We start from the raw sequence: 15,928 nt of genomic DNA, 5'->3' as shown, positions 1-15,928 counted from the left end.
ATTACCTACAACAATTGTTCCAGGTTAAGCTACAAGGGCAAGAGCATAGCAGAACTCTCTGTATTATCTTCACACTTTTTCTGTAAACCTAAAAAGGTCTAAAATACAAAGGCTATTTAAAAATAATCACAGTAGTTACCAGGAGGAATCTCTGGAGGTGGCTGGACACCCTATGATCTATGCTAGGATAGGGCCCCGAAATCTTTCAACCGAGAGCCTCTAAAGACCATCGTCATCGCGGCCTGAGCCCCCTGTACCTCGAGGGGCTTCCTGAATGGTACCAGGATGGCAAACCAGCCAAGGGCAGGTCCCAGAGACGTAGCAACAGACAGCCCCTCTTCTGGGTCCTCCATCCGTGCAGACAATGTTCATTAATGTGTGTGGACTGCCCTAGCCGGCGTGGCTCAGTCAATTGGAGTGTAGTCCCATGCATGAAAGGGTTTTGGGTTTGATTCCCCCCCCCCAAAAAAAATTAAAAAATAAATTAAAAAAAATAAGGATCAGGCTTTGAGTAGCAAAGGTCTGAACTAGTGGTTCTCATTGCTTCCCTTACCCCCAAGATTCTGACTTGGGTGATTGGGGTGTGACCTGGGTATAGTATTTCTCAGGCTCCCAGGTGACTCTAGAGTACAGCCAAAGCAAGGACCCTCTCTCAGAACAAGTGCCTCCTCTCCTCCCACCAGAGGTGTTCCCAGACTTAAAGATCTGTCTCTCTCTCTCACCCGGGTTTCCAGGCCCTAGATCACAAGGTCCGCACCCTGACTGGGGACCTCTCACTCAGAGAAGACTCCATCGCCAAGCTCCAGAAGGAGAAAAGGGCCCTGGAGGAGCTGCACCAGGTGAGCACCGCCCACTTCTCCCCTTGGCAGAGCAGGCAGACCTCAGATTTGTCACCCTCAGCTAGGGGCCCTCAGGAAACTCGCAGAATCTCCCTAGATCTCAATTCCCTCATCAGTGAAGTGAGCATGGTCACATCTTGATGCCTTCCTTCTAGGTTTGTTATAAATGGGACAACCATACAATTTATCACCCAAACTAGGACAGCTTTCAGAGTGAAACGGGGACAACAGACAAAAGTCAGGATGGCCCCAGGCACAGTGGGAGGCGTGATCCCCAGAGTCATAAGAATGAGGTGGGGCATAGGGAAGTGCCCTTGAGCTCTAAAGCACCAGTGAATTCTGATGCATTGCTGCAACAACAGACGTGAGGTCTTGAGGTCACAGGCAGACTCACCCGACTATTACAGGCTCAGGCTACTAAATACAGAGCCAGCTCTGACCAGCCTCCAGCACAGGGCACCTCCTAGCTCTGGAAACACAGATGCAAAGAGCGAGTTGAAGCTCAGAACCAGGCAATGGACCTTCATCCCTGTGTTTGCTGAAACCTGAACCCACAACATGTCCCCTGAGCTGCCTCTGGAAATACCTCCCCTTCAACCGTGAGGCAACTATATCAAATACCCAGAGCCACTTCTTATAACAAATACAGCCAATTCTCATGATTCAAGGTTCTATAAAATCATCACACACACTGAAATAGCAAATAACTAAAACTCTGCTCCTAGGGGAAATTTAGGGTTAGGTTTCTGTAAACCTTTGATCATAACATTTTGTCAACCAATCAATACATAATACATATGATTATGATCAATACATTATGTTGTTTTATGTGTGTATGTGTTTAAAGGTGCCTTTTTAGTACATATTGTTGATTCCTTAACATTGAGCCCTTGGTCAACAGCACTCTATCTCATGCCCGAATGAAGCTTATCTACCACAAATTCCTCTGTAAGAAACATCAAAGCTTTCTTGTGCTTAGGAACACTAGACAGCACTGTGTGTGGGTACATTTTAAACAGTGAAATAACCAACAAAAAGCACAAAAATATAAAAACATGACACTAAATAGACTGTGAAAAGGACACTTGTTTGCAGTAGGAGATAAAACAAGAAGGCAAGGCATCATCTCATTTGATCTCAGCTGAAAAACCCCAGGTGACTCAAATTTTTCACCATTCCACTAATATCTGGGGATGACCATAAAAGCACCATGAGTATTGATTTGGGGATTACAAACAATTTTAGGAAGTAGGTAAATTGGCAGGTAGATAATCCACAAATAATGAGGACGGACTATTTTGGAAGACTTACTATCCTGAAATAAAAATACCAATAGAGCACCCTTCAATATAAAGGAGAAATAAATGGAAAACAATTTATAATAAATAATAGAGCTGTCCATGTGTAAAAGATAAAGCAGATTGACTGGTAGATATTGTGAGCAGTGGGCTATCTGCCTGAACCTGTCTACAACGGCTACAGATGAGCACGGGAGGGTGTGTTGGCGACCCAGATAGCAAAGTGTGGCGGCTGTCACTGCTGCAATTTAACAAAATGGTGAATAACTCTTGGGAGATTTTTATAACAATACATAAATCATCTCTCAATTTTCATGGTAGATCATTCTATAAAAATGTAGTGTATATTAAATGAAAAAAGTATTTAAGTTATGTAAAGTTGTGGTGGGTTCTAGGTTCAGAAAAGGATAAATGGTTGTTTTATTTACATGAGAGTCTGGGTGGGACATCAAGCATGTGGACTACAGACTTATTCTTTATGGTGCCAGATTGTCCAGAGCAAGACAAGAGGTCCAGCATCCCTGGAACTATACACTAAGTGACAGTGTGGTCCCCAATAATTATGACAACCAGAAGCCCCCACAGATTTCCACATGCCTGTGGAGAACCAGAGCCCACCTACTGACCCGAGGGCATACCTGATGCTGACGGGTGCTCAGGTCTGCCCCAGCCTCACCTAGCACCCAGGCACAGGCACTCAGTAGCTGTTCACTGCAGTCAACTCAACTCAGCTCAGAAGTGATGGCAGAAAACCAGGTCTGACCAGCTGCTCCTGTGTACATTATGGGAAACACGTGTGTATTTTTCCTTCCAGAAAACCCTCGATGATCTGCAAGCTGAGGAGGACAAGGTGAACCACCTGACAAAGAGCAACAGCAAGCTCAACACCCAGATCCATGAGGTAATGCCCACAGCTGGCCAATTCTACACTCAAGGACAGGGTCCTCAGATACATTTTTGGAACTGGACTGACACATCACCCAGTTTTAAAGCACCCAGGAAGTGAGGGCTCTTCTGATGCCACAGCTAAGAAACCAGGTCCAGTCTGGTTTCCTATTGTGTTCTTGACCGAGACTCACCCCTCCTCTACTTTCTCCACAGCTGGAAGATAACTGGGAACAAGAAAAGAAAATCCGGGCAGAGGTGGAAAAGGCTCGTCGGAAAGCTGAGAGTGACTTGAAGATGACCATTGACAATCTCAATGAGATGGAGCGGTCCAAGCTAGATCTTGAGGAGGTGGTGAAAAAGTATGCCAATGCAGTCATTCATTTCTCTGTAATAATATTAGCAATATCTAGCACTTTCTAGATGGTCCCAGGCTCCAGGCACTGTGCTGAGGGATTCACATGTATCCATGCCTGTCACCAGCACCTCCTATGTGCCAGGCAGTGTGCCCACCAGGAAGGCTATAGGGAGAAAGGAGTAGATGCTGTCCTCTCTACAGGGCATCAGACATGGCCTATTGTATGATGAAAAGGAGACTTGTATTAAGCAATGCATGCATCTGAGGGAAGAAAGTTTATAGAAACTTATAAACTGGGCTCTCAAAGATCACAAGTTGAGAGGGTATTTTATCAATATCACTGTGGCAATAACATGGAGGAAATATGGAGTAGGAGAAAAACTAAAAGCGGGAAAACAATTGGAAGGCTATTGCAATAGTCCAGGCATAAGCTTGAACTAAGTAAGAGGCTGAGGTGATGGAGATAAGGAGTAAAATAAGGAAAAAGGAGTAGAATTTGGATATTACATCTTTGAAGTATACATTTCTAAGGCAGTTTTAAAGTACCTCAGACTGCTATGAGGGGCATAGCAGCAAAATCTGCATCTCAGCACATTTCTTCTGTGGCACACCCAGAAGGTGCATGTGGCCTTGCCCATCCTCCTCATCTACTCCTTCTGTCATCTTAGTTTTCACATGTGGCTTCTTGACACATGGAACTCACACATCAGAAGGAGACAGCCTTTTGTTTAAAGCTTTTGGAGGAAATTTTCTCTAAAAAGGCAAAGCATTAACGTGATTCTGTAGCCCCTAGAATTTAAAGTGCACCAGAGCAGTGATTTCTGTCTGGCTTGTTCACTGATGTGTCCCTAGAACCCCAAATGATGTCTGGCACATAGTAGGTATTCAATAAACATATATCAAATTAATAAATACATGAGTGACAGAATAAGTGAATGAAAAGCCAGTGGAATAAATTCTGGGACTCTGCAGGGTGAGTCCTTCTGGGCTGTCACCCCCGAAGGCCAGGGGGGTTGGGGGCAAGTATTTTTAAGCAGGTTTAAAGCCTCCTCTGGCAGCCCAGTCCCTATTCTCTGGCCAGCTTACTAGTCTAGCCTCAGAGCTTTTCCTCAAGGAGATCAAACCTTCTTTTGCAGGAGGGATATGGAAATCAATTCTGTCAACTCTAAATATGAGGATGAGCAGTCTCTGAATTCCACGCTGCAACGGAAACTAAAGGAACACCAGGTATGTCCAGGACCAAGAAGACTGAACCTGCCTTTTGAGATGCGCTTCCCTGCACCCTTTCTCACAGCAGCTGATTGGCTACTAAGTTTTCCTAAGGAGCAAGATTGTCATAGAGTCCTTGGAGGTGACACATATTAGCCTCACGGAGGGTTAAATTCAAAGTCCTTACAATGGTTAAAATGCCCTCTACACTCTAGCCCAGTGATGGCGAAACTATGACACACATGTCAGAGGTGACACACAAACTCATTTTTTTGGTTGATTTTTCTTTGTTAAATGGCATTTAAGCCGAAACCGGTTTGGCTCAGTGGATAGAGCGTCAGCCTGCAGACTGAAAGGTCCCAGGTTCGATTCTGGTCAAGGGCATGTACCTTGGTTGCGGGCACATCCCCAGTAGGAGATGTGCAGGAGGCAGCTGATTGATGTTTCTCTCTCATCGATGTTTCTAACTCTCTATCTCTCTCCCTTCCTCTCTGTAAAAAATCAATAAAATATATTTTAAAAATAAATAAATAAATGGCATTTAAATATATAAAATAAATATCAAAAATATAAGTCTTTGTTTTACTATGGTTGCAAATATCAAAAAATTTCTATATGTGACACGGCACCAGAGTTAAGTTAGGGTTTTTCAAAATGCTGACACGCCGAGCTCAAAAGGTTCGCCATCACTGATCTAGCTGCTGCTTCCTCACTGACCTCATCATCCACTATCCCCACCACCACCACCACCATGTTGGCCAGCCATGCTGGCTCCAGGAGGGCACTCACGTATCCCAGCCTCCCTCCTGCCTCAGGGCCATTGGTTCCCTCTGCTTTTGACAGTTAGCTCCCTTCCATTACCTCCTTTTTTATTTTTTTACTAAAGGCCTGGTGCATGATCAGGGCCATCTGGGCCGTCTCACCCAGTCCCAATCAGGGCTATTGGGGTGGTTGGCCTGAGGGAGGGACCGAGGAGGTTGGGGTGAGCCGGCGGGGTTTGTGGGGGAGGGAAGGGGGAAGGGAGGTTGGCTATGGAAGTGCACTGACCACCGGGGGAAGCTCCTGCATTGAGCTGGTGGTGAGTGCACATCATAGCGACCGGTCATTCAGTCGTATGGTCGCTTAGGCTTTTATATATAAAGATTTATTTTGTTGTTGTTCATTAGGTTCCACATATAAGTGAGATCATATGGTATTTGTCTTTCTCTGACTGGCTTATTTCACTTAAGCATAATACTCTCCCCCATTATCTCCATTCTAAAAGGCTAACTGGGTAAGTTTCCCACAGAGTTAAGATAATCCCCCTCAACCCTCTTCTTCTGCTTACTTTTCTGCTAGGCCCGAATTGAGGAACTGGAGGAAGAACTGGAAGCTGAGAGGGCAATGAGAGCCAAGGTAAATGACATACTGCTTTTACCTTTCTTGAGTCAAAGGGCCAAATGCCAGCTACAATCCAACCATAAGCAGAAACAAAGAGGAGGACAGGTTTCCAGTTGAAAAGGCCTCATTGTTTCTTGAGCACCTACTGTGTGCCAGGCACTGTGCTACACGTGGACATTAATTATCATGTAAGATGCAAAGATGCTGCTTGTGGTTTGAAACCAAGGAGAGAAGGCTATCTCTGCCTGGGACAGGTGGTGGAGGCAACACTGGCTTAGGAATTCAAAGACTGAATTCAACAGGCTGAGGCAGGGAGGAATTTCAGGCCAAAGCAATGAAATAGCACCTACCTGCACAGGAACAAAGGTGTAAAAGGAAGAGCCAAGAGTGGAGGGAGGGGTGAGGGCAGGGATCCTACAGGAGATAAGACCATAAAGATGGTGGGAAATAAATCATAAGATGCCTAAACTCCAGATTCAGCCAAACTGGGCTGAGGGGAGGGAGGCAGGAGGGGCACTAAGGCCCACCCAGTGCAAGGAGAAGGACAGACAGCATCCTTCACTGAGCACGTGTGGTGGCAAGCAGAGTGCAGAGCTCCCCAGGCGCAGGCCCCTGGCCTCACAAACACCATGCGGAAAGAGGGACTCATGGAGGGCTTCAGTCAGTGTCATTCACTCTTACCCCAGGTGGAGAAACAACGCAGTGACCTGTCCCGGGACCTCGAAGACCTCAGCGACAGGCTGGAAGAGGCTGGGGGAGCCACTTCTGCTCAGGTACCATCCTCGGGGAACCTGGGAACCCCAATCCTGCCTGCCTACCGGGAGAAAAAAGTGCTGGATGATAAACAGTGGGATAAAGACCAGCTAGTTTTTGCTGAATTCCTGGGGCTAGCTTGAAGAGAAACTGATTAGTAATAAAAAGTAGGCAAGGGAGAGGCTGATTTGGTCCACTTCCTTCTGGGGCTCCTTAGTGGCACTAATGGAAGCAGGATTTGGATTGAATGCAGAGGGCAGGTATTCTAAAATACAGTGTATTAATAAAAAAAACTTTGAGGTACAGTAAGGCCAGAAGATGAGGAGGGGATTGCCATTGAAGAGGTAACAGTGACCTTTGAACAACACAGATTTGAACTGCATGGGTATATTTATACATACTTTTTTTTTTCCAATTGACCTACATAGTTCAAACCTGCATTATTCAACGGTCAACTGTAGTTTGCTACAGTTCCCTAAAGGAGGGGACAAGCCAGGCAGAGTCACACAGGGAAGCACCAGGGTCATTCGGGGGCAGAGGGAAGGGGAATTGTGAGCAAGAGCCTTTGTTATGGTTTCTGAGGAAGGCATGGGAGCAGGCTTAGATTGGCTAGTTTGGATCATTTTGGATGGCTCTGGGGCATAGGGGCCATCCCTAGTTGTCTAGTACTTGGCCATGGGTGATTATGGTAAGTGGATAGTAGCTGAGAGTATGAGAGCCACATAAAGGAAGGAATTGGGGGGGTGGGGAGGCTCTAGATTGGTTGGTGGTGATTGAAATTGAGTTTGCTATCTCTGGGAATTAGCTAAACCTGGGAGGGGCCATCCTTTTGGAGTCAGCAAAGCCCCAGATGTCAAAGCACCAGAATACAGAAAATATAGACCAGGTGACTACAGTGGGGTGACCCCACACTCCAAGAGCACCCCACTAAGAGGCGAATGGGGGCTGGAATCTGAGTCATGCCTCCTGGGGTGGAATGTGTCTTCCTCTAACTCACATGCAGGCATCGTGGAGACTACCAGAAGCCACATGATACTCCCATAATTTCATGAAGTCAGCTCTCTTGCAAATGTGGACCCTGGATTAGAGCAGAGAGCACGAATGGCGTCCCTTATCACTGGAAGGCTGGATATCCTTTCCTTTGGCCCCCGGACTCCATGTCCTGTTACTTCATCATCCTGGCCACAGTCTGCTCCTTGTTGTGGAGCTGAACTGAAGCAGGTGTCCAGCTGGGGTCAGATCCTGGCAGAAAACAAAATCATCCCAGATGGTTTGAATGAGGGGCATTAACAAAGGGACTATCTCTAGCATTGCAGGGAGTTAAGAGAACAACAGGGAGCCATTAGAGCAGTGGTTCTCAACCTTGGCTGCACATTAGAATCACCTGGGAATCTTTTTAAAATCCTGATTTCTGGGCCCCATCCTCCGGAAACTCTGTTTCTTTGTTACTAATGTTGTGGCCCCACCCCATAACAAAGAAACAGAATTTCCAAGGATGAGGCCCAGAAATCAGGATTTTAAAAAGATTCCCAGGTGATTCTAATGTGCAGCCAAGGTTGAGAACCACTGCATTAGAGCAAGAGCTATAGGTAAGGGGCTGCCTGGTGGATTCCTTCTGAAGGCTCTGAGAAAGAATTCATTCCAGGCCTCTCTCCCAACTCCTGATGATTTTTCAGACAATCTTTGCTGTTCCTTGCTAATAGCTGCATGGTCCAGTCTCTGCCTCTCTCATGGCCTTTACCTTGTGTGTCTCTCTGGGTCCAAATTTCCCTCTTCTTATAAAGACAACCAGTAATTAGAGATTAGAGCCCATCCTAATCCAGTATGACATTTTAACTTATGTACATCTGCAAAGACCCTATTCCCAAATAAGGTCAAATAAAGTATCAGGGTTAAGATTTAAACATATCTTTAAGGGAAACATAATTCAACACACAACACTATCTAAACAACTCCTATAGGCAACCACCCAGAGGCTTAGGATTGATATTTCAATCAGGGCATCTCATTAGTGGGGTACAGGAATATCAAAGGACCACTGAGCAGGTGAGCAGTGTCCACCCCAAGGAGACCAGTGCCAGCCAGTCCTGCTAAACCTTGCTTCTCCTCTACCCCCAGATTGAGCAGAATCGCAAGCGGGAGGCCGAGCTGCTGAAACTGCGGCGGGAGCTGGAGGAGGCAGCCTTGCAGAGCGAGGCAACAGCCTCCACCCTGCGCAAGAAACACACAGATTCCATGGCTGAGTTGACGGAGCACGTGGAGAACCTGCAGAGGGTCAAGTCCAAGCTGGAGAAGGACAAGCAGGTCATGAAGGCTGAGATCGACGACCTCAATGCCAGCATGGAAACTGTGCAGAAGTCCAAGGTGAGGGAAGCCCCCTCCCAGAACCACAGGAGGTGCCCCCGCATTGGCTCTTACACAAATATTCCCTGAGCCCCCAGCAGGCCTGAATCAAGGTCTAGATCAGAGGTGGGAAATGTCTGGCCTACGGGCCATGTAAGGCCCGTGAAATCATTTGGTCTGGCCCTGCCAAGAGAACCAAGGCGGCACTCAAAATTCAATAAATCTAAGAGCATTTTTCATAGCAACATAAATTTATATTAAGTGAATTATATTAAGTGAATCCTATATAATAAAAGGCTAATATTCTAATCGACCGAATGGCAGAACAACCAGCCATTATGATGCGCACTGACCACCAAGGGGCAGACACTCAATGCAGGAGCTGCCCCCTGGTGGACAGTGCACTCCCACAGGGGGACTGCCGCTCAGCCAGAAGCCAGGCTCACGGCTGGCGAGCGCAGCGGGAGTGGTGGGAGCCTCTCCCACCTCCGCGGCAGCACTAAGGATGTCTTACTGACGCAGGGAGCAGGCCTAAGCCATCAGTAAGACATCCCCCGAGGGCTCCTGGACTGCGAGAGGGTGCAAGCTGGGCTGAGGGACACCCCCCCCCCCCGAGTGCACAACTTTCATGCACCAGGCCTCTAGTGATATAAATATCCAAATGGCCATTGGCAGAAAAAAGGCTCCCCACCCATTCTAGATTTTGTGAATGAAACTGAGGTAAACCTGTCACAGACCCCACAGACTGTGTATATAACCTTGGCCAAGCTACACAACTGTGCCTCAGTTTCCTCATATGTAAAATGGGGATAATAATAATCCCTGCCTCAAAGCACTTTTGTGAGGGCTACAAAAGTTCCTGGCAATATATGTGTGCTATTAAGCTTATCATTACATTAATATGACTATACTAGAGGCTCAGTGCACAAAATTTGTGCACGGGTAGGGTCCCTAGCTAGCCAGTGATCAGGGACAATCGGGGCCTTCTGGCTGCCAGCCAGGGCCTCCCTTCCCCAGTTTCTGGCTAATAGCCAGGGCCTTCCTTTGTTCTGCACCACCCCCTGGTGGTCAGCACACATCATAGTGAGTGATCAACTCCTGATCTCCTGGTCAAACTCCCAAGGGGACAATTTGCATATTAGGCTTTTTTATATATAGATCCTCAAGGAGTTGGAAACCTGGGAACCTACACTAGGGGAACCCAGGTGGAAGGAAGGGAAGGCCTGGCCTGGGCTCCCCTGGTACATGCAGCCTTCCCTTATTTCCCCACTGAATGCACTGTTCCTGGGCAGATGAATGCCGAGGCCCATGTCCGAAAGCTGGAAGATAGCTTAGCAGAAGCCAACGCCAAAGTGGCTGAGCTGGAGAGAAACCAGGCAGAAATTAATGCCATCAGGACACGCCTCCAAGGTGAGCTCACTCCTCCCTGCAGCTTCCTAAAAAACAGTACATGGAACGGAAGAGGGATTTTCAAGGAAACTGAAAGAGTACCTAAGTCCTCTCCTCAGAGCTTTCTTGGTTTTGGAAAATTCGCATCCCCTGTGATGAGACAAGGAGATTTTACTTTACCCTCGGAATGTTCCAAGTCACATTTTTATAGTGTAAAATGGAGAACACTATTCAAAGTATTTTCATATCAGTTCTCTCACCCTGTGAGATCAGCAGGAGGGGCAGCCATACGGACACTTTTTAAACATTTTAAAACATGACCTACATACTAACATAAAGTGCACATGTGTCACTAATCAGGGAACCAGAAAAATGGTAAAGCTGCCTTTGAAGAACATGAGGGGCGAGATTTACATAATCAGTGGGAAAAGGCATGCTCAAGGAACTCTGCTAAGTTAGATGCAAAACCGGTTGATGTCCTAAAGGACAATACTGCAACCTCTGAGTTTGGTCTTGGTTTTTCTTATTTTCTTTTTTAAGATTTTTAAAGCTGATATTTAGACAGAGAGGAAAGGAAAGGAAGAGAGAAACATTGATGTAGAAGTGCTACATCAACCAGCTGCCTCCTGCACACCCCCTACCAGGGATCAAGCCCACAATCCAGCAAGTGCCCTGACCAGGAATGAACAGACAACTGTTAAGTGCACAGGACAACGCTCAACCAATTAAGCCACACCAGCCAGGGCTGTTTTTGTTTTTCTATCAGAAGAAATCCTTTGCATCTCTAAGACTTTAATAATTTGGAACTTATTACTATCCAATTTAACACCTAACTTTGCCGAGGCTGGGCTCTAACCGGAGCAGATAGTAAGTCAAACAAAGGTGCTTTCCTTGAGAGAAGTTAACACTCGTTGGGTCAGACAAGCTCGTGTGACACCAGAGAACCTGCAGATATCCTTTGACCTTATTTCCCACATCCTGTAATACTTTTTAAACTCAATATCCCCATTTGACAGATGAAAAAAGTGAAGCTCAGTGAGGTGAAGTGACAAAACTAATGACTTACAGAGCAGAACCTGAAGCCTGGTCTTCCTCTCTGATTCATGCATCTCTTTCTGTCCTCTGGCCCAGCAATCAGTCCACAAGTGACAGGAATGTAGTAGGTTCTGGGACCGTGACAAATACAGTTTACAAAGTAAACACCCTGCTCCACTGTCTTCTCCGAACTCCTTTGCTGTATCTCCTGCCAAGGGTCAGGGCTTTGTTATTTGAATAAAGCCCTTTGCCCCATGCAAGTCACTTGGATGCTGGCAGCTCTTGCGCACTTGCTCCATTCCTGGGATGACTTAATTTGGGTGGCTAGTGCGGTGGTCACTGTGTCCCCATTCCAACTCAGTCAGCCACTTTGGGAGCAATGCCCTGTGGGAGCTTAGGATCTGGCTGAGGAACCAGTTCCCCATCCAATATTTCTCCCATTTCGTTCTCACCCAGCTGAAAATAGTGAGCTGAGCCGTGAATATGAAGAATCCCAGAGCCGACTCAATCAAATCCTGAGGGTAAAGACATCGCTGACATCACAGGTGGACGATTACAAGAGGCAGCTGGATGAAGAGTCCAAGGTTTGTTTGGGGCTTGGGTGCAGGTGACAGAGCAGCCTCCTTGAAGCAAGTTATAGCTTATGAAGATGTAGAAGGAACATGAAAAATATTTGATCCACTAACAAGTAAAAAAATGCTAACTATGACTAAGTGAAAATATGTATCTTGTGGAAAGTAATTGGGGAAAAAAAAGGAAAATAAACACTGGTGGTATTTTCCCCCTTTACTTGCTGCACTGTTGATCCAACATGACAAGTGTCTAAGTGCTGGCCCTGGGGGCCGTGGAGAGACTGGCAGGCCTCTGACAGGCTCGTGTGGTCTCCACAGTCTCGCAGCACAGCTGTGGTGAGTCTTGCCAACACCAAGCATGACCTGGACTTGCTGAAGGAACAGCTGGAGGAGGAGCAGGGAGGCAAGACAGAGCTGCAGCGCCTAGTGTCCAAACTCAACACCGAGGTGACCACCTGGAGGACCAAGTATGAGACTGATGCCATCCAAAGGACTGAGGAGCTGGAGGAGACCAAGTGAGCTCAACTACTCCAGGAGAGCCGGGAAGGCCAAGGGGGTGGGTGGGCCCTGGGGATCTCACCACCATCAGCCACAGCTGAGACCAGAAGAAGGCAGTTTACAGGTTCCTCTAAAGGAGGAATGAGTGTCTAGCAAGGGGAGCCCACTCACCGCCAACCTTCAGGTTCCATCCTTAAAGGCTCTCTTACCTCATCCTCCGCCCTAAGTGCTAGGTCAGGCAGGGAAGTCAGGAGCAGGGGCTCCCCCTCCAGGCAGCTCCTCTGCCTCTGAAGTGCTTAGGAAGCCTCCACAGGCCTGGTGGGCCTGGGGTGGAGCCTCTCTGTGATGCTGGCAGTACACAGACCACACTCCGTGGCTAAGGCTTCCACTCTGCCTTTCCCCAGCTCTGCGGTAAATGTCCTCAAGTCCTCATTCACAAACTAGAGAAGTGGGCACTCTGCTTGAAGGGCCAGAGGAAATAAAAGTGGACGCATGGATGTGGCTCTGAGCGGGCCTCTTGCATAAGAGGCTGCTTGGGTGCCATGGGCCCACCCACCCAGGGAAGCTCTGCATGTGAGCCCTGTACCTCCTTGCTGTGCCTTCCACTCACTGGAATTTGTGGTGACAGGACAGCAGTAACCACTGTGCCTTCCAGCTGACACCAATCTTTTATCTAAAGATCTTCACAGATTGAGCCTAAATTGCCTTCCTGTAACTCCCACCTCCTGCCCCCAGCCCTTTTCTATTTTCTACTGTGAGCTATCCAGGAGCTAGCTGCCTGCAGCTGCCTGCTCTCACTCCTAGCTAAACCTAAATCTCGTCCCTCACCTCTCTCTACCTGGAATCTCCACCCCAGACACCCACGGGGCCTTCACCTACCCTCCCTGGGGCCTTTGCTCATGTGTCCCCCTCCCTGCTTTATTTTCTCCGTAGTGCTGTCTGTCTGTTGTGTATTGTCTGTCCTGCCTAGAACAGAACTTCCATGAGGGCAGAGATCTTAGTCTCTTGTGTTTACTGCTGCTTCCCTCATGCCTAGAACAATACTTGGCACAGAATAGAAACAAAAACTTGTTGAATTAAAGAATGGGCAGTGGTTGCTTCCTGTAAACATTCTACATTCTGTCTGCATCTTGTCCATGTCACCCCAGAGCTCAGCGCCACACTCCCGGGCCCCCTGCCTGTGGGCTCCTATGTGTCCTTGATAGCCCCTCTTGCCCTCATCCATAGGAGGAAACTGGCTGCCAGGCTCCAGGAAGCGGAAGAGACAGCTGAAGCTGCCCAGGCCCGGGCTGCCTCCCTTGAAAAAAACAAACAGAGACTCCAGGCAGAAGTCGAGGACCTCACCATTGACTTGGAAAAGGTCAGAAGGTCAAAGGCTCAAAGGCTGCCTATTTGCTAGGTCAAAGGGGCCACAGCGAGCTGGATGAGACTGTCACGTGTCTGGGGTGAACAGGAAGAAACAGTGGCCTATGAGGATGAAGCACAGGATCTATATACAGGCCCACTGAAAACAGGCTCCTGCTCGAATATGTGTTTATATATACTCATAATTCTAGATCTGAACACTCTACAAGCCACTATTTAAATAGACCCATGACGAGGATAAAACTTAGTCCCAGGAATCCATGTACCATATTATCCCTGTTCCCTATTCTCTCATAAAAACTATGTCCCACAGAGTTTGTGTGGCTAAATATTCCTCTTTGCATCGTTGAGGGTCAGGCTGATTTGCCAGGCTTCAGCCGAATTAAATAAGATCCACTGCCTTTCCATATCCACCTGATCTTGGTCTAGACAAGACCATGGCTTCATGCCAACAGTGAGGGGCAGAAGGTCATATCCATGGGAAAGGCTTCAGAAAATCGTCCTAAAACCCAAAAAGGTTTTGCTCCTCCCAAATTAGGAAATGACACAGAAATTTACAAAGTCTAGTATTGCACAGCAGCAAATATATAGTTACCAGAGAGTTAAGATGAAAAATCTATGAAAAAGTAATGCCTAAGAATAATCAGCTTTGATTCACAGAAAAATAATAGCAAACCCATCTCTGAGTTGGACAATGGGTGTATAATGTATATTAGTACATTATAGAGAAATACATTATGGGGAGTTGGGTGAATGTCATAACTCTGGGAAGGATGTTGTGGCCCAGATTCCTCATTTTACACTTGAGAAAATTCTAGCCTAGGAAGGTAAGGTAGACTGCCCAAGGTCACCCATCTAGTAGCAGAAGTTTTAGAACTAGAATGTAGCTCTTTCTGACTCCCTAAGCCTGTGCTTGTGCCATAAATGTTGAATTATATCCCAATCCCCAAGAAGTCTGTGGTCACCAGAGTCACTGGGGAAGGAGAGGAAAGGAAGGGAGGGGAGCAGCAGGAGGGGAAAGGGGCAGGAAAGTCAGACCCTCAGAGACCATCCCCACCTCTCCCTAGGCCAATGCTGCAGCTGCCGCCCTGGACAAGAAGCAACGGGTCTTTGACAAGATGCTGGCTGAGTGGCAGCAGAAGTGCGAGGAGCTGCAGGTGGAGGTGGACAGTTCACAGAAGGAGTGCCGCATGTACATGACAGAGAGCTTCAAGATCAAGACCGCCTATGAGGAGTCCCTGGAGCACCTTGAGTCAGTGAAGAAGGAGAACAAGACCCTGCAGGGTGAGTCAAGGGCAGACAGGTGGGCCTGCAGGGACAAAGACACAGCCAGAGCCCTCTTTCTCCCAGGCACATCATGGGTTTAAGCAACTGGTACACAGTAGGTGCACAATAAATGTTTGTTGACTGGCTGGCAAGAGTTTTGTAGAAGCACTCGAGCACTCAGTAATATAACTTCAGGCAAGTGAATTACTTTATCTCTGCCTCAATTTTCTCATCATTAGATAGGGAAATAATACTGCCTTCCTTGTAAGGTTGTTGTGCCAATGAAATACAAAAAAAAAAAAATGTGTCAAGTCTTCACTTAGAAGAATAGCTGGCACAAATAAAGGCTCAATAGATTTTATTTTAGCCCTTACATCTGTCATATGTCAGTAATATACACATGTATACATATTTCTTACATATAAGAGTTTCGGGCTGGAATTTGAGGCCTGGGGGTGTTCTGAGGGGAGTGTCTCCAGAAAGGGAGGCCTTGTATATAGAACTAACAGCCCCTAGAGTTCTGGGCACTGGCCCTAAAGCTACCCTGTGCTTGTTTATTCTTCTCTGGGCTTCAGACCCTCATCTAGGGTGTCCCAAAATTCACGCAAGATTTGCGATTCAATTCAATTGCAAATCTTGCGTGAATTTTGGGACACCCTATATAAAAAGAGGAGCTTGGATCCACTCAAGCCCTGATGCCCCACGAGTCTATGACTTGGAGTGTATGACTTCTCTTTT

At 47.1% G+C, this 15,928-nt stretch overlaps 1 protein-coding gene across 1 annotated transcript in view; it reads left to right on the top strand.

Moving 5' to 3' along the window:
* LOC132232285 (myosin-16) overlaps positions 1 to 15,928 on the top strand; it is a 59,202-nt gene that overhangs the window by 31,463 nt on the left and 11,811 nt on the right. The window contains exons 24-35 of the mRNA XM_059691713.1: positions 735 to 839; positions 2,952 to 3,038; positions 3,239 to 3,384; positions 4,517 to 4,607; positions 5,928 to 5,984; positions 6,656 to 6,742; positions 8,841 to 9,086; positions 10,358 to 10,475; positions 11,946 to 12,073; positions 12,380 to 12,576; positions 13,787 to 13,919; positions 14,992 to 15,208. Coding sequence (XP_059547696.1) covers positions 735 to 839; positions 2,952 to 3,038; positions 3,239 to 3,384; positions 4,517 to 4,607; positions 5,928 to 5,984; positions 6,656 to 6,742; positions 8,841 to 9,086; positions 10,358 to 10,475; positions 11,946 to 12,073; positions 12,380 to 12,576; positions 13,787 to 13,919; positions 14,992 to 15,208 — 1,612 coding nt within the window. The remainder of the gene's footprint in view (positions 1 to 734; positions 840 to 2,951; positions 3,039 to 3,238; positions 3,385 to 4,516; positions 4,608 to 5,927; positions 5,985 to 6,655; positions 6,743 to 8,840; positions 9,087 to 10,357; positions 10,476 to 11,945; positions 12,074 to 12,379; positions 12,577 to 13,786; positions 13,920 to 14,991; positions 15,209 to 15,928) is intronic.

The sequence above is a fragment of the Myotis daubentonii genome, chromosome 4, assembly GCF_963259705.1.
Source record: "Myotis daubentonii chromosome 4, mMyoDau2.1, whole genome shotgun sequence".
Lineage (NCBI taxonomy): Eukaryota > Metazoa > Chordata > Mammalia > Chiroptera > Vespertilionidae > Myotis > Myotis daubentonii.
Note: the sequence above shows the minus strand (reverse complement) of the source record. Positions and strands in the feature narration are given on the sequence as shown.